Source organism: Leuresthes tenuis, unplaced genomic scaffold (genome assembly GCF_036924035.1).
Source record: "Leuresthes tenuis unplaced genomic scaffold, fLeuTen1.0.hap1 SCAF_20, whole genome shotgun sequence".
Taxonomy (NCBI): domain Eukaryota; kingdom Metazoa; phylum Chordata; class Actinopteri; order Atheriniformes; family Atherinopsidae; genus Leuresthes; species Leuresthes tenuis.
In genome coordinates, this window is record NW_027325374.1 from 17,675,087 (window position 1) to 17,700,599 (window position 25,513).

The 25,513-nt window shown below is 40.1% G+C and overlaps 1 protein-coding gene across 1 annotated transcript in view; it reads right to left on the reverse strand.

The window, feature by feature from the left end:
- Positions 1–4,941: 4,941 nt before the first annotated feature.
- Positions 4,942–25,513, reverse strand: part of shisa8b (shisa family member 8b) — a 32,051-nt gene continuing 11,479 nt past the window's right edge. Inside the window, exons 2-4 of the mRNA XM_072374120.1 lie at positions 22,287–22,411; positions 10,051–10,164; positions 4,942–5,480 (exon numbers count right to left, since the gene is read on the reverse strand). Of these exons, the coding sequence (XP_072230221.1) occupies positions 4,942–5,480; positions 10,051–10,164; positions 22,287–22,411 (778 nt within the window). The remainder of the gene's footprint in view (positions 5,481–10,050; positions 10,165–22,286; positions 22,412–25,513) is intronic.

Genomic DNA, 25,513 nt, shown 5'->3' on the forward strand with positions numbered 1-25,513 from the left:
CCTGACTCCTGTAGTAATAACATTAAATGTTTCACTCTGAACAGTTGTCTCGTCTGCTCTCTGTTCCCACACTTTTGGTGGCATATATGCAGAGGAATGCACATTTTTGTGCTTTCGTTTTCTCCTTTTGGGAAGGATTTTCTTTTTTAAACAGGATTAGGAGAAATTTACCGTTAAAGCCAAGAAAGATTCGAAGGCGGCCAACTGCGAAAGCTTTGTGTCTCTGCAGCCACAAGGTGGTGCTGCAGGATCAGTGCAATAATGTGAGCTGGACTGTCCTATCAAGGCAACAAAAAAACTTGAATTTCTTTGCATGCACTAATTCCTAAGATTAGAGTGAACTGAAGTGTTTTTTTTTTAAACTGGAACAGCTTTGAAACAGCAAAGAAATATTGCAATTGTGCTACAACTGTACTTTAACAACTTCTCGCCCAGTTATGACAGCTGTTTATGTTGCTGACAACACAAACTGCAGTGAGTGATGATTGACAGGTCACTGACTGTCGTAGAGCTGTCGACTCGTTTTCTTTGGCTGCAAAGAGTTCAGTCTGCTCAGCTAAGCTGCTTGCTCTGCGTTTGAAAGTTTAACGAAAAGGCGAAAAAGGTTAAACATCACTTACGTCAAACAAGATATGCAAAAGCCAAGTGATAATTTCAGAGTCTTTAATATTTAATCTTCATAAATGGTATAGCTGACTAAACAAAGCTTTATAAACAACAGCTTTTGATTATTTTGGGTACAAATTAGTTGCATACATACAATATATACACTTATTTCTACATACTGTATCCCACACATTATGCTTTAGATCATGTTTTAATTAGTTCATATATAGATATATATTTATGTGCTCACAGATGTTATTCTGCAAATGTGATTCACATTCATCACAGTTAGCTTTCTCTACAGCGACCCATGTATCAATACTGCTTAAGCCTTGTCAAAGGTTTATAAATCTACTTGGTTTAGTTGTTTTGTCATTGCGTTCAATCTGTGCCATCGTGTTTACCTCTAATGAGGAAACCAACTCCAATTAAGTGATGTATAGCACAGCAGGCCCACTTGAAACTCCTTCGCCTTTCATTGACATTAAAATGATAATTTTATAACTATAAATACTGATTATACAGCCCTTATGGAAAAGAAATATAGGAAATGCCATTAACCAAACATTTATACGCATTAATAATGATTTTCAGATGGTGGTGCACTGTATAAAGACAAAATGAAAAGTCATCTGCTCAGATAGACTAAATAATGTACACACAATGCAGCAGACTTATCATAAATACATGAAAAGAGGGGTTGGATTCATCTACAAAGACCGGATGCACAGTTGGAGAAAAATACGTGGCTTTATGGGGGGAAAAAAATCAAACATCAAAAGGACTTGTTCACTGCGAAGAATCAAACTGCTATTACTCATAAATACTGTTTTTGTCTCCCTAAACCGATAGATCTCTCAACATTTTAGACTCACAACACCAAGGACTGACTGGAGAGGATGCCTGGCAACGATACTGCTAGTGAAAATAAACGAAAGCGCTTCACAGACACGAGGAACTTAGTGCCAACTTAAGTTATGACGGGCACAAGTGAAAAACTGACAAGTGTTTGGTTTTTTAACTACAAAATGACCAACAGTTTTCTTCAAGCCATCTATCCAATTAATTCCATCCATCCATCCATCAATGCATGCTCTAAACCCGCTTAATCCAGCTGCGCCCCCCTTCTCTTCATTTACATAGCGCTGATTTACAACAAAGGTCAACTCAAGGCACTTTAATCATACAGTCCAATTCACTCCAGTAATAATACGGTTAAATCAATTATATTGAAATCCAAATCAGTTCAAATCATACTTATTTCAGTTGGCACTGCTCGTGAAACCATTGAAACATCTCTGTTACAACCAGGGTTATGAAAAACCTTATATTCTTTAGGAGCTTTAGTTGTTATATTTCAACATTACTGACCTACTTTTGTACAATCATGACAGTAACATGAATTAGGTTGCTTTATTACATAAAAGTACATGTTACAGTTTATAACAGCTGCTGCAGCAGTTTCCCTCGAGCAGGAACCATCCTCATGTATAGGATTAGTTTGTAAAACTTTACTAATCAATATTTTTAACATAGCAGTGGTTAAAATGCCTGGCTTGGTGTAAATGATCATGGGCAGCAATGACCACACAAAGAAATATTAGCTAAAGTTTTGGTATCGTACCGTACTGATGGTCATCAGGTATCTGTTTATCAAAGCAGCAGCTTTAGTTCCCCTTTGTGACATCTGTTTACTTTTAACATCAGTGAATCAGCTGACCTAAGACTGACTAAATGAATGCTAACATTGCTCTACATTTGCTTGCTGTGTAGATGACAAATCAGCTGGCATAAATAATGAAATAATTAGTTTTTTTGTCTACCCTCTCACAGACTTAGTTGCTAACAAATTTAGCATCTTGGAAGATATTAGCTTTGCAGTGTCGTCTTCCCAGATGCATCTCGTCTATAATAACTTTGGGGCAACTGAATGGGATTCTAAAGAGGCCATATTATGTTTTCTTTGGACTCTCCCACAGATAGACTGGCCATTTAGGCAAGACTGACTCTTTTGGAAAGCCTTAAAGAGACAGACACCAGATTGGAGTGTGTCATTCAGAGGACGGCAAGTGGTATAAAATCATTAACTTGCAAATTAGAGACTTGTAAATGAGCATAACATGGGCTCTTTAATTTCTGAACTAGTCTCCTTGTGTAGTGTGGGGGAAAAAGAGTCGAGTGAGCATTCTGAGAATGAGAATGAATTAGTTGCAGGGAAAAGTTTTAACATTTCATCAAACCTCTATCTAAACTGAGGAGTTGTCCATTACAATATTTAATGTTGTTCCGCTTGCAGGGTCTTACCTGAATTTATTTATTTTTTTAGCCCAAGAGTCAACTCACCTGCTACAAAAGCGCTTCACAGTCGAAGTCCCCCCCCCCCAAAAAAACTATTTATGGAAGCATTTCTGAACACGTGTGCTGTGCAGTTCCTGAGTGTTTCAGCTGTAAACCTTCCCCAACAAGTCCAGCGGAAGCTTTGCATTACCTGTTGCGTGTTCTCAAAAAACAACCTTTTGTTGCGTGTCCTTTGCTGTCCAAGCCCCAGAGATGCAATGAGAGATGTCAAGCGCTCCAGGTCTGGAAGTGCCTCAGTGAATTCCTCTGCAATGGGGTCTGTGGGTAAGAAATTACAAACAGGAATCCACACACTCTGAGTTATGACTCAGACAGTTTGATAGTGAGGGACCCAGATCCACATTGACTTGTTCCCTTTCCCCAAGGAAAAAAAACACGTACCGATGTGTGTTTTGTTTTTCTATTTTTCTCTTCTCTTTCCTCCCTTTATCTCCTTTTCTAAAGAGTCTCAGCCTCTGGCTCCTACGCTGTCTCTCCTCCTCTCCTTCTCTCTGGTTTGGATGGAGGCTGATGGGAGCTGACATGATGGTGGCATTGTCCTCACCATCGAGTTAATGTGACCCGGGGGAAGTTGTCTCTGTGTGCTTGGCCTGATGGCAAAGAATGCAAAGCGTGCTTCATCATGAATAATCAGTGCAGAGGGCCAAAACGGGAGAGAGAAGAATGAGAAAGCAGCTGTGCATGGAGGTAGACTGCAAGATGCAAAACAGTAGAAGCGTTCTTTTACAAGAAGAACGAGGAACTTGGTCGCCCAAATCACAAACAGACCCTACCGAGGTTTAACAATTCATACATTTCCATGTTAGGCTTGATACTGTTTGGGAGCAATGACACACCATCCAATGGAGTTGCAGAAGACCTCCAAACTACTTAACACATCTGCAAAACCTTTCAATAAACTATGATTATATGTGTGTGCCCAAAAAAGCTAATGAACAGCTTAGGATTCCAGTATTGATCATACAGACATACTGTATATACCAACTTGTATAGATTTCCTGTCCTTATTAGCTTGCTGACGCACATTTCTGTGGATAGACATGGAGATACAGTAGTGACTGCTGGGAGAATTGATATCAAAGATGGAAAAAGCAACTATGATGTCACTCATTGGTTTTTGTTGTTTAGCATCAGGTTCGTCAGTCACTGGATTTGACTCGTTGACATTGGAGTTCTCAGTAAAAAGGTAGCTCCACCCTAAAGTACGTTCAGCATCATAACCTATTTACTGTTGATCATAATTTACAAAATATCAACCATGCTGTATTGAAGACGCTTTTCCAAAAGATCTTTGCTGACTAAACTAACTAAAGGTTTCACCAAATCCATATCAGGTTAGGGTTAGGGTTCTCAAGGTGTACCTGCTGCATGTGAAAAGGTTGCATACTACCTTTACCGCAAACAGCTGTGTGCAAGCAATGAACGTCTACTTGGATGTAGAATGGTTGGAAGTACGGCCGGCTGGCACCAGTTCTCGTCACTCTCAGGGTCACCGTGGTATTTTTTTCATCTGACTGTCCTCTATTGGCACTTTCAAAAACTAGCAGAAACTTGCTGTTTATTCCTCACAAATCTGACTGAACCGCTGTGCTAAAAATGAAGAGCAACACTAAGCTCTCTTAAAGAGCAGAGCCTGGTAAAAGGAAGATTTTGTTCTCTTTTCCTCGCCACATCTCTACGAGACCTGATCGTTAATGTTGAAATTGCACTGTTGTTGCAAAAACGCAGTGGTTGAATCTGTTGAAGCTTGCCTTTAGGCAGAGTCTTATGTTTGTGACCTTAGTATTATCTGTAAGAGACATGGTTCTGCTTCCCTGTATGTTGCCACTTATGAAAACAGCCCTATCATCTTGTATATCTGAAAGAGTCTCCCTATTTAATCCTTCCTTCCTCATGTTTGACGAACTGTCTCTCAGTCTGGCATTTGGCTAACACCAACGCCTTTTTGCTTTTGGCAAGCTTCTTTCACTGAGGCACTCAGACTGTAACCTCAGTTGCACTGTGGGTGGAGTAGCTCTTATGCCTGGTGTGATGGTAATAGGGGTGTTGCGATGTATGTTGCCCCTGGACATGCTCGCCGTGCCCTGCTCCTCCTCCAGCTCCTCTGTACATCCCCCCGTAGGGCTGATTTAATACATCTGTCAGGTTCTCTATGCTCTGCTGCCTCCTGGTCGAGTAGCCGTGTCTCCTGGTGGAGCTGTGCATGGAGGAGGAAGTGTGGGCTGGGGCAGAGGTCTGCCTGTGGACATGGCGGCCAGCTGGCTCCCATGCTTTGAAAGCTGAGCTGGAGAGAAATGGGTGTGTCGTGGTCTTGGGGAGGCGTGAGTACTCAAGGTGGCTGGATGGGATGGAGATGGAGAGGGGGGCATGGATGTCGTGGTGCACTGGCAGGGGCTGGTGGATGTATGACTTCTCTTTAGGCTGGATCTGCTGGAAGGCAGGAGGTGCCACAGGCTGGTAATGGGAGAAGTCCATAATAGGGAAGCTCTTGTAGTAGCCACGGGAGGCAGTTTCCGCTGCAGAGAGGAAAGGATAGGAGACGGTTAACATTCAGGACAAATCAGTACGTTTTTTTGATCATCTCAGTTTGTTACAATTCAGGACTAGTTCTAAAGGCCTTTTCTAAACTAAAAGTTCAAAGTTTATGTTTTTGTTGCATCATACAGTGATCAGCCAAAACATTATGACCCCTGTCGGGTGAGGTGTAAGGCAGCAAGAGCCATTTTAAACTTGTTTCTTCTTTGGAGTCATGTTCACTTTGTCAGTCTGATGCAGGATTGAGTCACATGTGACATGTCATTAGAAGACCACAATGTTTGAATCACACTCAATCCATGATGCATTTAGGTTTGGACCTCCTGGCTCAAAATGGAGGGTAGTGTCAGCTTCCTAAGTATTTGACAAACTACATGAGACTTTGCGACTCTACGACTTATGACAGATGATAACACACTACTCTAATGGCAAATCAAAACATAAGTTTGTTACAATTGCTCAGTTTTTTTCACTATCAGGAATTTTATTTCTTCGAGCTCACTTAGTCTTCCTTGTATGACAAATCAATGGTTGAGTTTGACAAGGACGATGTCAGATTTGAAGGAAAACACAAAAGAGGGTTGTGTGATGTGCCATTACTGAGAACAAGTTGAGTGACCAAAAGAAAAGTGGAAAAGCAGTGCTTAGAGAGAAGGAACATCTAGAGAGCTATTTTTCTCTCGTTATAAATTAATTTGACCTCCACCAGAAAAAAATTGAATCCTGGAAAGTACACATGGAGGAAAGATAACATGTAAAGAGATTCAAAAGAAGGCAAAACAAGGCCAGGATGCAACGGAGGGTTTGAAGAAGATCAGAGGGGAAGGCTGGTGATCTAAGTGTGTCCAGTTAGCGTATGCCTTCAAGGTGAGTGAATAGCAGCTTTGTTCTTCTTTTGCTGAGACACTGAGGGGCAGATGGCAGAGAGAGGCTGAGAAGGAGGACGACCTCAGGAGTGAAATGGAGATGATGGAGGTAAATGTAAGTATGACAGGATGAATTGACGGCAAAGACAATTTTGTAAGTACCCCCGGCCTGAGTCTGAAGCAGGCCGCTGTGTATGTATGTATGTGCGTATGTCATTGGAAAGCATGAATGTCACAGGGAATTATTTAAAGAAACTACACACTGAGGTCATTGCCGCTAGCCTCTGTCTGCATTGTCTTTAACCTTGTCTCTGTGTGTGCTTTGAGTGTGAGTCTGTGAGTCCATCAGCAGCAGATGTTTCTTTTCATCTCTCTTCAAAAACTTGAGTATTTTCTTTTAAAAACCTATTTCTTATTAATTAGATGATGTGATTCTTAAATTGAAAACCAGTTAAAACAAATCGAAACAAAAAAAAAAGAAGTGTTCCTATGGGATTGTATAATGGTGAGATCAGAATTAAAATGAGGTCAGAATGGTAAATCTGGAACTGCTGTCACTGTAAACTGTAAACACTGTGTGGAAGTCATGTAACGGCCAGATGCCAGATTGGATAATTCATAAAGGGAGGTTATTTTTTTGATTGGCTGTTTGCGTTTACATAAATCAATGTAAAACTGAACTGGTTGGCAGTGGTAGCAACAGCGGCAATGGGTGTCTGGCTTAAGGTGATTTTCTTAAAGAAAAGAAATCATCAACAGAAGCCTAAACTTTTTAAAGTATTTTCATTACTGAAATATGTAAATATGGTGTGTAAAGGAGGATTTCATTTGAGAAATGCTTCGTCAACCATCTTTGAATCACAAAGGGTTGCGAAAATAACCTACCTTGACTGGCTGATTTGACTTCACCTGATATGAAGTTGGAACTATAAAGCTTTAACCACTTTGTACTGTTGCACCTAAAAGATGGATACCAAGCGATGAAGCGTCTTAGGTGTTATTTTGTCCCATTACTCCTGCAGACACGTCTAAAGGTGTGAAGCAGTGCGGAGTTGTCATTATCACATTTTTTTTCTTTTCAAAACTCACCACACATTCTCTATTTTGGAGAGGTCAGGACTGCAGGTGGGCCAGTCCTTTACACGTACCCTATTCTACCTCAGCCATGCCTCTGTTATATCTGCAGAATATGGCTTTGCATAGTCCATCCATTTTCTATACCGACAGTCCGTTAATCGGGTAGCGGGTGGGCTGGAGCCTATCCCAGCAGTCATCGGGCGAAAGGCAGGGTACACCCTGGACAGGCCGCCAGTCCATCACAGGGCGGCTTTGCATAGTCTTTTTGAAAATTGTGTTTATGTTTCAGAAAAGATGTCATCATGAAAGACTCCAAAATATCAATGAGTTTTTCTGCATTATTTCTGTCATCTCAGATGTCATCTCCGAAGGGCACCGATACAGCCCCATACCATCACAGACCATGGCTGATAACAGTCTGGATGGTCCTTTTCATTGTTTAGGAGCACATGGCTTGTCTTTCTTCCAAAAGACATCTAAAATAATGATTGGTCTGACCACAACACATCCCAGATGCCTCTGGGCCCAGAGACGTTGATACTTCTCTGGACAAGGTTAACCTAGAGCTTCTTATTTGCACAGTTAAGTTTTATAACAAATGTATGGATGTAGCTCCATATTGTAGTGCTTTACAAAGGACTGCCACAGTCATCTCTTGCCCATGTGGTTGGATCAGCGACTGATGAATAATGGTTCTTGACATATGGCCGTCAGAATGATCCAAGATGAAAGAGGTGTCCAATTTAGACTTATAACCTTGCTCTTTTCACCCTGAAATTCCTACAAATTGTAGAAGAAGAAACAACACAAATCCTCAGAGACAAACTGGAGATCTTCTGCCCATATTTGTTCCGAAAAGACTCATGGATGGATTTTTGTACCAAATCATGATTCCACTCACCAGTTGACAGCACATGTCTGAAATAGTATCTTTTTTCTTCTTTCTTTGACCCTAAATTACTCTGCCCAACTCTTTTAACAAATGTCTTGCAGGCCTGACAAGTGAAAATGGGCGTCTTTGAACAAATAGTAATCGTGTACTACCACTCATGTAAGAAATACATACACATATGTTTAAGCATTTGGCAGATGCATTTATCCAAAGCAACTTACACTCATATCCTAGGTAGGCAGGTAGTGTAAGGGGGTCTTGCCAAAGGACCCCTATTGGAGATAGTACCTTTTCATGGTGGGATCAAGGTGGGATTTGAACCCCAGGTCAATCTTGACCAAGAGGTCAATCTATCTATCTATCTATCTATCTATCTATCTATCTATCTATCTATCTATCTATCTATCTATCTATCTATCTATCTATCTATCTATCTATCTATCTATCTATCTATCTATCTATCTATCTATCTATCTATCTACCTACCTACCTACCTACCTACCTACCTACCTACCTACCTACCTACCTACCTACCTACCTACCTACCTACCTACCTACCTACCTACCTACCTACCTACCTACCTACCTACCTACCTACCTACCTACCTACCTACCTACCTACCTATCTATCTATCTATCTATCTATCTATCTATCTATCTATCTATCTATCTATCTATCTATCTATCTATCTATCTATCTATCTATCTATCTATCTATCTATCTATCTATCTATCTATCTATCTATCTACCTACCTACCTACCTACCTACCTACCTACCTACCTACCTACCTACCTACCTACCTACCTACCTACCTACCTACCTACCTACCTACCTACCTACCTACCTACCTACCTACCTACCTACCTACCTACCTACCTACCTACCTACCTACCTACCTACCTACCTACCTACCTACCTACCTACCTACCTACCTACCTACCTACCTACCTACCTACCTACCTACCTACCTACCTACCTACCTACCTATCTATCTATCTATCTATCTATCTATCTATCTATCTATCTATCTATCTATCTATCTATCTATCTATCTATCTATCTATCTATCTATCTATCTATCTATCTATCTATCTATCTATCTATCTATCTATCTATCTATCTATCTATCTATCTATCTATCTATCTATCTATCTATCTATCTATCTATCTATCTATCTATCTATCTACCTACCTATCTACCTACCTACCTACCTACCTATCTATCTATCTATCCATCTATCCATCTATCCATCCACCCATTCATTCATTCATTCATTTCTTTTCTTCCCAGATATCCCTCTCTCTAGTGACTCCTCCTGAAAGATCATGAGGCACTAATATAATCCTTACGGTGAGTTCTAAGTCTGCCCTGGGTTCTCCTAACAGTCAGACGTGCCACAAAAAACTTAACTCAAAGGGAGCACCTCAGTGTTAAATAAAAAGGATTTTAGGAGCTCTGTTCAATAGTACGTGAAGTCGAGTTTATGATATAAAAAACAAGATGTGTCTCTGCTATAATTTCTGTATAAGTCCTATATTACCTTACCATTGTTATAACAGTATGAGGCAGAGATTGTGTGTAGGCTTGTCTTTAAGATCAACTTTAAGAGACAAAGAGCCTTCATTATGTGACAACGCCATCATACTGTACTATAAAGGGTTACTGTGTCAGTTGGAGTCTGCATCCTTTTGTGAGTGTGGATGAGTGACTTACCCACAGCTTTAAGGGAGGTATATCTGTTCAGCCCCAATGTGCTGTGGTTACTGTGCGGGTGTGGAAGCCCTTGTCCAAATGGTCCATAAGCTGAGTTATTCAGTTGGTAGTGTTCTGGTGAGAGACAGGCAAAAGGAGTCAAGTAAGAAAACAAGTAACACACAGCATCATATTAATTTTAAAACACATGTAATCTAGAGTGTTTCCAGCACGATATTGACAGTCTATGATCTCCCTTTTTGACAGCAAACCATCTCGGTGTTGATGTAGCTGGTGTCATCGTGACATTTGAAGATACTAAGTACACTGAAATTACTGCCCTTGGACCATGACTGTGTTCACCTTCATGAGCAAATTTGCTTCAGGCTACACTGACCAACTGCTCCTTTTAGTACCTTCCACTCAGTGCAATCTGTGAACACCCTGTCACCTTCAAATACCCTCAGCGTACTGTACACATGACATAGTGCACATGGCAGCTTCTGCATGTTGGAATTTTTCATTTTCCCCACATTTCTTGTGATTCAGTTGATTCATTGTACTTTCATTAATACATGTTCGTCTGGAGAAAAGCCTCATGTGAGCACGTTGTTAACTGAAATGATGAAAGTGCTTAAACACAGAGTTTCTTCTTTACTTTTTACGCTTCATGCTGTACTTCAGTGACTTGTATTTCTAAGCCCATCCATCCAGCCATCCATTTTCTAGTAACAGTTTGAGCAGAAATCTTTAATATTCTCTCTCCCCAGCCACCTCTTCCAACTCTTCCAGAGGGACACAGAAGCATTCCCAAACCAGCCAACAGATGTAATTCTAATTCACCTGCCAGCCTCCTGCTCTGTTGTACCTCCTACTTGAGAACAAGGCTCTCTGAATTGTGGCCTTTGGGGCCCTTTTGGATCTGTGGCAGATAACAGTTGTGCCTGAACAGTAACGCACAATAACAAAGAATAAACTCAGTTCACTGCTCAATCATCCAGCAAGCAGTTTATGTAAAGACACTTATTCTTTAATGGACACAATGAAAAATACAAAACAAGGGGCTACATTAGTGTGGCTGTGTTTCTTCACCCACTGATGAGACACAAAGACAACCCTAAGTATTCTCGGTGCAGCTGTTTTAAATTTCAGTGGAGTGAAGAAATACGAAATACCCAAACCAGTGAGAACAACAGTTTGCATGCATTTGACAGAGCAATTTGCTTATATTTTTCTTTTTATGCTGCTAAAAAGCTTCATTTGTACGATGTCACTTTTTTATGTCCAAGAGCAAATTCAAACAAAATTCTGTGCTCAGCTACGATGGAGGAGTTGATCACTTGCTTTCTGTCACTGCTCACAAGTCTGCTGGGTGCATCAGGTAAGGAGAGTGCTGAAGAAACATCACATAAATGCTGAATTAACATGAGCTATAATGCACTGGCCTTTTACTTTGAGGCTGGTGACTTTGAGGGAGGCGATGGTGCCATCCCCGACGGCCCATGCTAAATGAGCTGAGGCTAATGAACAATGGAACAAACTAGAAGTAAGAGAGTAAAGCTCTGGCTTTTAGCATTAATGAACTCCATTGATGCACCCAGTGCACTTGATGTGTGCCCCAGGGATGGATGAACACACGTGGAGCAAACACGGATGTTCATGGGGACACAAACATCTAAGCGGCATGCTTCATGAGGTCATTCAGAAGAGAAGCCTGACCCGCCGTATTTAGCGCTGATGTTCTACCGGTTTGATGTGCCATTTATTTATTTACTTTTTTTTTGTTTCCTAGTGTATGTTTGTGTGTTTAACTGACAGACTCTTTGACAGAACAAAACAGTAAAACGTATTGATGTGCTTGCCAATCTGATTTGCCATGCACATGTCAAATCTGGGCATGAGTGTGTGCACATGGATACAAATTTGCACAAAGTGCCACAATGAAAAAAGCATAAAAGATCTCATTAATGTCTGTTACTATCAGGCTGTTACTGCTGGGAAAGACAGAGAGAGGTATGTGGATGTGTCGCGGCTTTTGAATACACACAGAGACACGAAAGATGCCCACGGAGTGAGAGAGATGAAGAGAGGGAAAGAGAGAAGGCTTGTAGAAGAGAGGGTGTCAGTGTCTTCTGATGGGATGAATAAGGAAATTATGCTGTGGCTTGATGAGTGGAGAAATGTCGAGTCTTTACTGCAACAATGTACACAAATACTGCTCTGAGCTGCTACTTGCATCACTGCACACACACACAGTGTAATCAGCTTGCTGTTTAAGCTGATTAGCAGGTAAAATGTTCCATGCTTTGTCATATACAGTACATTGTGCGTTTGTGTGCATGTATGTGATTTTAAGATGTTGTTTGATGACTAAACCTTGATTGTGACGACACTGTTGAATTCATGAAAGTCTCTAAAATGGGTCACATCTGTATATAAAGCACCCACATCAGGTGAGTCACCAGACAAATCCACACAGTAAACCAACAATAAAATGCTAATCTTTTGACGAGCACGACACAAACTGACAAAAATATCCCGTAACCAAAAAGAGAGGTCTGTCGTAAAGGAGCAGCCTGCCTTTCAACAAAAGACGGAAGTTAAAGAAGCAGCCAGCACCAGAGGACCCCTGAAATCAAATCTCCAGGAGGCGGGTGACCTTAACACCAGCCGTTGGCTCCGGGAGACTGTTTTACACTTCAGAGAAAAAGAAGTTTAAGCTATGCGCACAATAAGGATGGAAGGACAAGGTTGCTGACCTGAAAAATGAAAAACAAGAAAAAGAAACAAGGTTTCATAGGTTCAAGTCATCTTTAGTTTAATATTGATGAACATGCTGCCTGCTGTGACGTCCAGTCCGCCGCAACTCCAGACTTGCCTCCCAGAGCTTTCTAATGGCTGCTATGTTCATAGTTGTCAACCATCAACATCAACAGCTGAAAGGCAGCTGAAATGGATCAAAGGTGACCTTAAAGGCCAATGTTATTATCATTTTCAGAAAATTGATTTAGGTCTCTTATGTGCTCAGATTGCATCTTTCAAGTGTCAGTGATAAAACACCACAAAGAACAGCACTCTGTCTGTTACTTTGTTTGGTTTGTGGCTTCACAGTGTGCCAGTGCTGTCCCATGATGCACTGCACTGTGGTGTAAGTTGCCAAAATCTAGAAACTGTTACTTTACCAGAACTTTAGAACTGTGCTGAATATGATAATCATCACTGTAAACATATAGAGTATATAATCATTCTGAACTAAATTGAGGAACACTTTATCAAAAAAGGGAAATTATTTTGCTGTAAAGAATCAAGAACAGTCATTAGTTATTAGTCATTGTAACAAAGTCAAGTCAGACTCCTTAATATAAAGTTGGTAAAGGTTGGATTGATTGGAATTTATTTCAGATGAGGGTCTGGATTAGCCGGAGGGTCACCATTTTGGTATGTGACACTAATCCATGTATCGTGTTAGGAAGAGTCCTTCCACAAAGCAGATTATTCCCTGAACTGTCTCAGTAGCTTTTGCAAATGTGTGTGTGTGTGTGCTGACATAAAAAACATCATTTAGTGGTGCTGATGTCTTAGTAAGTGTCAAATTAGTGGATTATGACGAAGAAGTCCTTTTCATAATGTAATCATGAGACTCATCATCACTGTCTGCGTCTTCATCTCTTCCTCATTAAACTGTCAGAGCAGTAAATGTCCAACGTGCTGGTACTGGCTATTATGAGAGAATCAGATGTCTCTGAGATTTTGCATTTCACATAATTGGTGGACACCGGTGGAAAAATAACTGGTTCTCCTCCAGGAGGACTTCACTTTTAAGTTCCTTTCACACACTGACTGCCTTCCAGTAATCAAACGGCTACTGAATGTGTCGGTGTCACGTCTGAATGAGCACCCTGTTCCTGTAAGATGTTGTGGTGCAAACTGACTAAGTTGGACGTACTTACATATGTGCAGCATTTTTAACACAGCAACTACTGCAGTCTCATTACGGGGCAGATACAAAGCGGTTGGTTATATTTGACCTCTGATGAGCTGTTCAAAGGAATCCAACAGATCGTGTCTTTGAATTAATAAATAACACTGCTGTCTAAAGTTTGCTGGCCCATGGTTTTGCATATAATATTCAGCAGGGGAGAATGAACAAAAGAAAACTATAAAAATGATATATTATTTATTAAAATCTTTTTATCTACAGCTTCTGCCCTCTGTCTGAACATATATTCATATTGTTTTATCTGCTGCCATTTACTGATGTTATGTTTAACTAAATACACCATGCTTGTCAGTTTGGTATACATATTTAAGGAAAAATGGTATGTTTCAGTGGGAAAAAAATGAAACTCTAAAACCAGGTAGAAATATCAACCAGAGCTGTCAATGAGTCAACCTGTTTGTACTCTCATAGAGTACAAGGATTAAGTGAATTTGTAATGTATAAGTTTGTGATTGTATGGATGTGTGCAAGCCAAAACATAAAACACTTGAGTGGTGGACTTAGGAGAGGTTCTGGTTCAAGGTTGTGGATGTTAAAGCTCCAGCATTGTTGTGCATATCAACTTCTGTGTTCATTAAAGACTGACGTCACGCTCTTTATAGTGTAGAACAAGAGAGCAGTGGTGCTGCCTAATGGTTTAGATCAGGGCTGTCAAACTCTGATCCTCGAGGGCCGCTGTCCTGCAGGTTTTAGATGTTTCCCTGCTTCAACGCACCTGATTCAGATTAAATGAATCTCTTCAAAAGATTGTTACATTCTGCACAAACCAGCTAATGAGGCATTGATGTCAATCATGTGTGTTGGAGCAGGGAAACATCTAAAACCTGCAGGACAACGGCCCTTGAGGACCGGAGTTTGACATCCCTGGTTTAGATGGTATCTTCTGGTAATATGTGAGAATTCCAGGTGAGGAATGGTTACTGTGCACAGCAGCAACACTTTTTTTTTTTTATCTGTCTAAATGACACAGTAGTGTGGAAAAGAGCTGCTTGGTGCACAGTTGAGGTGGGCGTTAAGACAGCTACACGGTTTCCGCCACCACATGAGCAAACCAATAGGCACTGTGCAGATGGGCAATGTGCACATGGTTCTGTTCATACTACCTTTTGGGTCAGTGACACTGAAGCTTCCCATGGATGGGCATGTAACTGATCCTTTCTACGAGCCCTCTCCTGAAAACAACAATCCATGCCCGTCCTTTGCTCCTCATCTTCTATGTCTGGTGTTTTGCTTTCTCATTCTTCTGAATGGAAATTGATCCAGACAGGTTCGTAGTCTGCACTGTCACTCTGCATGGCTGCACACCCTCAGAGGGGACCCAATGGACCCCTGCATATATTGCAGATGAAGAAATTTATGTCACACAGGGCACAAGTGGACGCAGACACCATGAACTTGCGGTATTAGTGGAACTGTTGCAATCATATTGTTTACATAATGTGTATGTTTTGTGCACATGCTCTAGAAATGATACGATTGAGGGTTTAAGCTGTTAGTTTGTTAACATGCTCACTGCTAACATATAATTGCAAAATACCACAGAACATAGGTCACCACAGGTCAGAGCTGTTCTGGGCTCTGAAAGGGGGACCTATGCAGGTGATTTTATTCCCTCCTCCCTCTTCTTTTATCTCTTCAACACAGCATATTAAATTCATTTTCTGTTTTTTAAATAAAGATATAAACTAAAAAATTCTATAAATTAAAAGGGAAGCCTATGGGGAAAATTTACTTCAGGGTAGTTTTTCTAGCACGTAACATTTAAACTATTTTATTTTGACCGTTTAGTCAGTGGGATATTCTGGTCACACCTTTGTCAGGAACCATTTTTGAGGACATTTTTAGTTTTGTTGAGCTTAAATGAACTGCTTTCACATTAAAATCCATGTGAGGGTAACTGTCAATCAAAATCACAATGACTGATAAACGACCACATTTTTAAATTAGGATTTTAGAATGGTTCCGGCTAAGTGTGGTGTGATATTAATCACTGGACATAAAGTATTTATCTTTAATATTAATTTCACAAAGATTCTCTGATCAGCAGTTTTCATAAGATCAAAGGAAGGAAGATGTATTTTTCCTCACCATGCAAAAAAGTGGTTATCAATAAATTAAGAAGACGTTGCTCACAGTGTGCCTGGTGTTTCGAATTTGCGCTTCTACAGTTAGAATACTTCCACTAACAATGCTGCAACAAAAGGAATGATGACTAAAACTCGTCAGATTAGAAACCTCAGTTACAGTTCTAAGAGATGTTAAACTAATTTTAGATTGAATGGTATTCATCCTTATTTCAATCTCTGTCACACACACATTTAACACACACCTACATCGTTTGCCTGCGGTCTGAGCCGGCGTGCTATTGTGAGTGCTCATGACCATGAAACACAGTTTCTGTATGGTGTGTGTTTTGTGTTTAAGGGCCTTGGGGAAAGTGATGAAGGAGAGAGAGCACTGCACGGTGTCTGTCACCACCAAGATCAAATGTGAAGATCCTCGCATGTCTCTGAGTGAGACAAAAAAAGCTATGAACAAGCAGACCTAAGTGCAGAGAAGACGCGAGACAGCAGAGGGCAAAGAGGCTGTCAACAGATCGTGTCTCTGAATCATCAGTTACTGCAGCAGAATCGCAGCAAATGAACACAACTTCTCCCATTTCTACTTTATTATCTGTGCCATCAGCTGAGTCTGTCGTAAACGTGCCTTTTGTCAGAATAATCGACGTGACATGAGCAGGGGAGCGCGGATTCCTACAAAGATCGTTAATTTGCAGGAATAAGGTTTTCCTTTCATGACCCCAGGGAAGTGTTGAGAGTGCAGGATAACCTTTTAGCGTAGACGAGCGCTAGAAGCAGCTTTTCTGACAGCAGGGGAAATAGGGGGGCAAAAAAGCCTTGAGAGGGGAAAAAGGTGAAATGTGTGTTATGAATAGTGATTTGTTACTGGGTCACACAACTTCTGCAGTTTTCTTTGATAAATAGGTCATTGCTTTTTGCTCCAAGCTTTCTTTCTGCAGTGAGTCGTGTTTGTTGGAGGCTTTCCAACCAAATATATGCCTCCTGTCCTCAGTTCATAGCAGGCCCCGATGTCTCATGTAAGTCTCACAGGATGTGACTTCAAAGATTTGTAACTTTTTGACATTTCCAGCATTTATCTCCCTGTGAAACAGAAATGAGGGGCATCTTTAGCTTCAGGAAAGTCACAGATATCTGTATGAAATGGAATATTTTGGCAGGGTTTAGCCACCAAAGGGATGCAGTTTCCTCACCTGTGTTAGAATGAGAGGAACAAAATAAGGATCAAATGAAAATTAGACCAAAATCCCATTCTTTGAATTAGGAATTTTTTAGGAAGAGTCACAAAGTTTGCAGACTGACTGAGCAACATTAGTTTCACCGCAGTCTGACCGTCGGATTAATGCTTATTTAGATTACTTCAAGGTAATGCTCAGACGAATAAGGCTGCAGTGTTGCATTTGAGTGCTAATGAACTCAGCATCTCATATCTGGGAGGAAGCTGTGGTTGTGATATGGAAAGCAGTCTTTCTAAAACTAGAATGTTGAGAATCAGTTCATTAAAAATTATTTCAAAGGATTTCTTCAGTGCTCCGTCTGCATAGTCCCATTGTTTATTCCTTATGATCCATAGCTTCATGAGCCGGAAGTACTGTTGTTTTAGCAAGCATGCCAACCTCTTCTTATAATGCTTGATATTTTAAAAGTTAACCCTTTGAAGTCCCTTTCCAGTGAAAACCAAGGTTTTAAGCTTATTAACATATCCGTACCATGTTTTTTTCTTATATGATATATCATGAGCATAAAAAGATGCTAATTCCCTTTGCATTGTTTTGATGGTTCCAGCATGTCATTTCCAACCACTATGAAATGGTGTTCAAGGGGATGTGTCTAATTTGTGCACCTCGGTGAGATCAGTTTGCTTTGTGTGAGGAAATTTTCCGAACATCAAATATTGCCTTGCAGTCTGAAGAGCTGCTGTTTATCACTCACGGTTTTGGTAACTGAGCTTTTTTTTTCACATCACAGCTTCACTGGTGGTGAGGTCGTATGCTCCTTTCATAACCCGGTCTAACAATTAACATCTGTAATTATGGGGGAAGTCAGTTAAAACAACAGGGCCATGTGAGAAATTAGGACATCGATTAAGCTATTGATTATCTTGTGCAAATTCCCAGCAATGTTAGCCGTTAGCTTCGAGAAAAGAATGACCTTCGTGTGTGTGTGTGTGTGTGTGTGTGTGTGTGTGTGTGTGTGTGTGTGTGTGTGTCTGTGTGTAATGGAGAACTTAACTAGACTGAAAAATGAACAAATCCTCCCTGGACTGACTTTTTTCTCCCCAGTTCTTCGAAACCAAAAATTCATTAATGATACAGCTGTTAGTCTCTCCCTCTGAATATTAAATAGTCTCATTTTAAAATGAGTGTTGGCCACAGAGAGAATGGCAGCAGTTCTTTTAACACCTCTCCAAATCAGTTAAAAAGTATTCAATTTCTCTTTGTCCGATGAGCAATACTTTCAAAGACCCATCTGCCATGTTGTCTACAATGGAAAAACCTATTCTGTTTAACAGTTTTTTTACCAATCCATGTTGTGCTCTACTTTGTCTTGTGTCTCAATTATGGAACACATTTAATTACATTAACCTACACATACAGCGTCAGATGAAGTTCACAACCCTATTAGCCTGAAAATATTACAAACATATTCTTGCAACTGATGCACAGTTCAGACAGACATAGGACAGGATAAAGAACCGAGACGGATTCTCATCTGATTCCCGCACTGATGTGTCGACCCTCAAATGTCAGGCTTAAAGTTTGCTTAAAACCACTAACCGACCAAAAATGTACATCAGTGGACAGCTTCCAGGTGACATGTTGTGGGCCAGTTTAAAGGCTAAGTTTTACCACTTCATCAACACTTATTGTGTGTAAAATGTTATAGGGATGTCTAACACATTCACTTTAATTTCAGAGAACAGACTTTCATACAATGCACAAAACTATTCCTCTTTTGTTTTGTTTTGTTTTACCAGTCGCAGGCAGCTTCGGCTCACCTTCGTCCCCCACCAAGTGCAGACTTTTGACGTTTGAGGTAAGTCCTGTCGCAAGCATTTTTTAATTCACGCTTTTAACTGTCTCTGTTACACATAAGCACAAAAGCCATTTGGTAAGGTTTAGTAAATTAAATACCTCATTAGGTTTAGGAAATAAAATAGCCTGGTGTTAACTGTATGACTTACATAATCATATTGTGTTACCAGACGAACCTTACTATTTTGGCTGGCAAATGTATGATATTGCTCCTGGCTGACCCCCCCCATCTGTCCCCTAGTTAACCTCAAAAGGGGTCTCTGCTTTGCATATCTGACCAACCTTCTGCTGACCCACAGAGGGGCTCCTGCTCCACTGCACTCTTGCTCTGCCCTGGAGAGTTTCATTACACCAATGCTGGTTATGCTTTGCTGGTCGGTTTTTTTCCTCCATGTTGCCCTCCAAAGAGGTTTTGTCCGTTCTGGTGGACTGCACAGTCTCATTAGTCTTGGCCTCTGGGTCCACCTCCAGAACTGTGGCCAGACAGATTGACAAGACGTGCAGTCCTGAAATCTGTGCAGAATCTGGGCCTTCCTCTGGAGCCATATTTGCTCATATTTAATTTCTGGTCATAATTTATTCTGTTATCCATTGCAAAAGCCTCCTTATGTTTCCTGTACCTCACGTTTCCTACGTTTTGTGCTCAACTACGTTCCTTTCTTTCAGATTCTAGTTTGGAACCTCATTTTGGGTTCCCTACCATTGTAGCATCTTTTGTTGGGGTTCCCTACCATTGTAGCATCTTTTGTTGGCTTTGGTAGAAAATAAGCGCTGTTTGTTCTTTATCTGTCCTCCTCCTGTTTGCCTTTTTGTCTGCCTTTGGGTCCTTCAACAAACTCAACACGTAACAGTAAAGGGGTTATGACATCTTTAACAGATGACCGAAGAAATGCAAATAGTTGTTTTTTCTTTTTTTTTTGCTCCAGCACACTTAGCATCAGCATGAGCTATTTCCGTCATCTCGGTTTGATAACTACAGAGGCAAGAAGATCAGTGGCAGCAGTTCAAACACTTTTTTGAATTCCCAGCTTGATCGATTTCTTGTGCGCTATTCCCTTTGTACTGCGCTGAAGGCTCTCTTGACAATAGCAACTTGAGAACAACTCGTACGGCAGCTGTTTTGTTCTTGTTTAATGTTAGTTGCAGCTATTAAATCTATTGCTTTTTCATGTGTATGTGATCAATAAAATGCTCAAGATTAAAGTGTCAATAGCACTGTGAGATAGGAGCTCCATCCAAAATCACTCCATCCTTGTACCTACCTCATATTCACTCGCAGACGCTTACTAACACATACAGTACGAATCATTACACTCATTTGGTGTTATGCACCATCCACAGTCTGCATAGCATGTAGCATGCCAAAATTAGTATTTCATGAAGTATCTGGAAAAGGCACATGCTGCATGCAGGGGTTCAACCTGCTTACATCAACATTATGATTAAATGGTGTGCGTGTTAAAGGTTTTTAGAACTATTTTTCAAAAGTGAGGTAAACCCACAAACATGGAATTTCTCAGTTTTACTGATATGACAGCAAATGCTTCTGTTCCATCCTCACGAAGCTGTGTACAGCATTTCCCACTGTCTGAATCATCTGAATACTGACATTGATAAGACATTGTAAAGTAAAGTGATGTGGATACTTGACAAGATATCAGTATTTTTCATGTTTTTCTCTTTTTAACTTTGATATCACAAGTTTTTCCCTGAATGTTAATCCCTCCTTTACTTGCAAAATTATATTAAAAAAAAGTTTTATGGTGCGATCTTTATGACCCTGTTACCATTGACATGGCAGTTACGGTTCATGCCCCATTCACAGGGACCTCGTATAGCTGCCTAAAATACCTGCCTGGAGGGGTTTCCAACATGGCTACCAAGTATTGAGACATGTCAAGCAGGATTAGGACCGATCGGTGTCAAATTCAGGCAACCTGAATGCTCCAGCAAGGATTGAGCACAGACGGCAAGATCGTAACACTCTGGCCTCTGTAAAGTGTGTGACCTTAAAGAAGACTAACTCCAAACAATTGATGATCTTGTTGATGAAGCGCACATGTGTAGTGTGTGTTGATGAAAGGTAAAGAGAGGTTTGGTCAAGTGGCAAATATAAGAGTGACAGAATTCATGGTTTTACAAAGGAAAGGTACCCTCCAATTTATTTATTATTTATTTATTTATGTATTTATTGTGTGTGTGTGTGTATGTGTTGGTGAATTTTGTACAGTTGTGTGGAAGATCTTAGATTAAAACAGGAAGGAAGGATACAGGCTGTCTGCTGCTATGTGGTGTTTGTAAGGATTTGTGATCACTTGTATAACACGCTTCAGACTGTTTTCATTTGTTACTTTTTTTCTATTAAACATTATTTAATAGATATTACATATCTTATTATAATACTAGTCATTATTAGTCATCTGTTAAGCTTTAAAAAATATTCAGAGCATTGTCTCTATTATTGTTTAACATTGTTTGACCTTAAGTAGTGTTCAAATTTGAGTAAAAACAGTGGGTGCGAAGAAATTGTAGAAAAACACAAGGTGGAAAGAAAGTATATATAGTTACATTCAAATAGCATTTTTGGAGCCCTTTGTGCAAAGGTTTACCTTCAGTGGCTGTCTGCTCATACAGTGTTTCTCAGACTTTTGACATGATTATGTCTCTGAACAGCATGCAGCACTGAATCCGACCCTGCAACTTGCACAGGATAAATGAGTTAGTAATGAGGTGTTCCTGGAGTTAATTAGCACCGTATGAATAGCTTTTCTTAAGCCGCTGAATCTTTCAATCTTAATTGTAGATGCAGAATTGGAATAAGTTCATTCATTGCTTGTGGGGCCCTGCTTAATGCTCTGTATTAATAGATTATTATTGACATAGTATGAATAGAGACAAAAAGCAACAGACGCCTCATCTTAGGTCCCAGCTGCATGATAAGCTCCTATTAAGTTACGTTTTATATCTTTATACGGACTGTAATTGGCTTTCATAGACTTTGCACACACAAACAAAAACATATTTTACTTTGAATGGACTTTTGTATTTTTACACCAGTAAATAGATAGTTTACCACTGTATTACCTGCATTACATGTACCTGTGTCTCGCCTCGTGTTTGTGTGTCCCCTCTTTCTGCACTCACCACTTCTGCTGCGCAGCATCCTGGCTGAGACGCCGTTGGCTCTCCCTCCGGTGGGCGAACCGGCTGTGGCATTTTCTACTGCGCTCACCTCACTTTCCTGCTGCTTCAGCAGGTCTGTCAGTGTCCTGGAGACACACACACACATAGAGAGTAAATCACTTTAATTACTTCTTGTAATTTGATGAGATGATTAAAACCAAAGTAAAATGCAGTTTATTGGATTTCAATACATCCCTGTTCCCAACAAAGTTTTGACACTCATGGCAGAATGCACCAGGATCGAAAGCCTTTCTTTAACAGAAAATAGCACAAGAACAACATCTCTAATGTTTAAACTGATAAATGAGAAAAGAATATATGCTCATTTGAAATTGTGCCACAAATTAAAAAAATAGAGCAGGTTCATGTTTATGAATGTGTTGCATCACCTTTCTCTTTATACAACCCTTTAAATGTTTTTACGTTTATTTTTTTACTTCCAATTGATTTAGCAGATTTTATTCTATAAGATCACAGCACAGTTTTCTGTTTCAATTTTTGTTCTGTTTTTATTTTTTTATTTTGCATGTTTAAATTTTTTAAAAATTCTTATTTATTCACAGTCTTTTCAACCTCTAGTTCTGAAACACTTCTGAAGCGCGGTATTTTTATACCCAATGTTTTTTTGGTATCTCATTTAAAATCAGCACATATTTTTCAGCTTCAGTACACAACACATTGCAGTTTCAATGAAACATAAGTTTTTAAGTGATTTGCACATCATATCACATCCTGCTGATTGGTCTGAAGAGCTCATTGTTGCTGCATATGCACTGTCAGTTTCCTCTTTTAATGCTGCAGCATCATGACTTGTGAATTTGTTTTTCGCTGCGTGAGAAAATGATTGAGTGATAGTGTGAGAAAAGTGTGAATCATCAGAGTCTTGTGCTCTGTGCTTTAAGAGTAAAAAGATATATTGTATCTCATATATTGTACTGGTTACCGACAAGATATTGGCATGGGTAGGTGAGAGTCCATTAAGCATAACTTCTTATTCACAGGTTGTTCACACCTGGTGCTAACATGTGTCCTTCACGAGTGGACAGAGCCAAATACGAGTGTGACTGCTCTCAGGACGCACTGAACGCAGTGAGATCAGACTGCTCAGGCCACATTCATCAGGGATCAGGGACGCTTTTGGCCACATGCGTATAAAAGTGTGTCCGAGCCCACATGATGTGTCGTTTACAAAAACACCTCCTTTTAGTTTTTTTCTGTTGATTTCTGCAGCGACAGAGAACAAAGCAGCTGTGAGGGCAGCAGGAATGCTCTAGATTTGTCCTGTCGCCACAAGGAGTTGCCTTTTGGAGTTGGTAGAAAAAAATGTTTAAAACATCAAAAATTCAACTACAGTGATCAACTGACTTGGGAAAAGCGATACATATGATGGTATATAAAAAAATTACAGGGATGGGTCGCATTTTACTGTAACACCACTTTGTACTACTACATTGGACACGAGTCTCTTTGAGTCTCTTTGAGTCTCTAGTCTGCTTGGAGCTAACTGAGGAAGGAAAATCTGCTTTCATCTGCCAAATAGGAACAGCAGAGGGTTAACAAGGGATGAGTGATAAGTGTTAACATGTTTTCTGTGCTAAAAAATTGAGCTGATAGTATAATGTGAACTGTACGCATATAAGGGTATTATTGCTATCGTATCAGCAGTAAGATCAAAATTATCGTAAGCTCGTCTTATTGTTGGTTGTTATTTAGCTATATTTTTGTCAACATGCTGATTTTTTTTCAAGTTAAAATCAAAGGAACCAGTTGTGAATTTACAGGCCATGGAAGAATGAGGAACATTTTTCCCCCTCTTGTAGGTTGAAAAAAAATATACAAACTTATGAGTTGATAAATGAGTCTGAATCTTGAACAGAAATGGAAACATACATCTGGTGAAACTCTGCCCCCTCGTGGTGGTTCTGGTCATTTAGAAAAATCTAAAAGTGAAAAGTCTTTTCTCCAAAAATTCCTTTGAAGGAGAATTTTGAGAATTTTTGAAGCTGCAATTATGTATGTTTTAATGTAAGATATCAGAAGCTAGCATGAAGCTCTAAGTGAGTGGGGACATTTATTGTTTCACATTATACGGCATCAACAATCCATGAATGTATTCCAGGCAGTAAAGTCGATGTTAAATGTGAGCATACATTGTTTCTCAGGCTTTTTCTACAGACACTGGTTCAGAAAGGCAGTGTTTAGAAGCTTCAGTTTGTCAGCAGAGGTGTGCTGACATTAAACTCTGCAACAAGTCGATTATTTTATGCTCCTTTTGCTTTTCTCATCGTGCGCCTGTTACGTAAGTAAGTGCAGCTGCCTTATTGTGTCTTGGGTGTTCTGAATGAAGATATAGTTCAGCTCAGTTTTGTGTGAATACAGGCACTTTACTTCGAGCTGTCCACTGACTGGCGGCCTTTTGCTGCATGACTTACGAGCAATATGGACACATATGAGCTCTTTGCCTTTTCGATGTGTTTGAGTGCCTGAAATACTTTCAAACACAACAAGTGTGCTTGTGCACACACTTACACAGAAGTGCACACACACACATGCATTTTTATATTCTTCCATGTGCCAGGATTTTCCTTTTTTTTCATTAACAGGCATAAGATATGAGACACCTGACCACCTCAGCTAAATTCTCATTGCACAAACACATGCTCACACACACTCTCACATTCTGGCATATGCATCACTTTAAACAAACTCGTATCCGCTGCCTGTGCATTTGCTGAAATCACACAATTGATGGTAGTCACTCCCTTGATCAATAATTCAAACACTGGTGCTTCTGTTTTGCTAATGAAGCTCATATGTGTTTCCCTCAGTACCGCACTCAAAGACACACACACAGGTACATAAAACACACACAGGAGTATGACTGACCTGACAGCCACAGCCAGGGGCCACGTGTTCACACTCAGTCACTTCTCTGATAAACTATATGATGCAGAGAGTTGATGCCAAAAAGTGGCTTCTGTAGGGGCTCCTGCTTTTCTGTTGTCTGATTTATGCCTATTTGTCATTACCCATGATTATCTCTTGTTGATAAAAGCTGAATGTGTTCAGTTTGTTTTTCTTTTATGATCTGATGTGTTTGACTCCCAAGATCTCAAAACAGAAGTGATTTTGTGCGACTACGGACAGTGATTCTCTGAGCCTGCTTTAGGGGTTGAATATATCCCTAA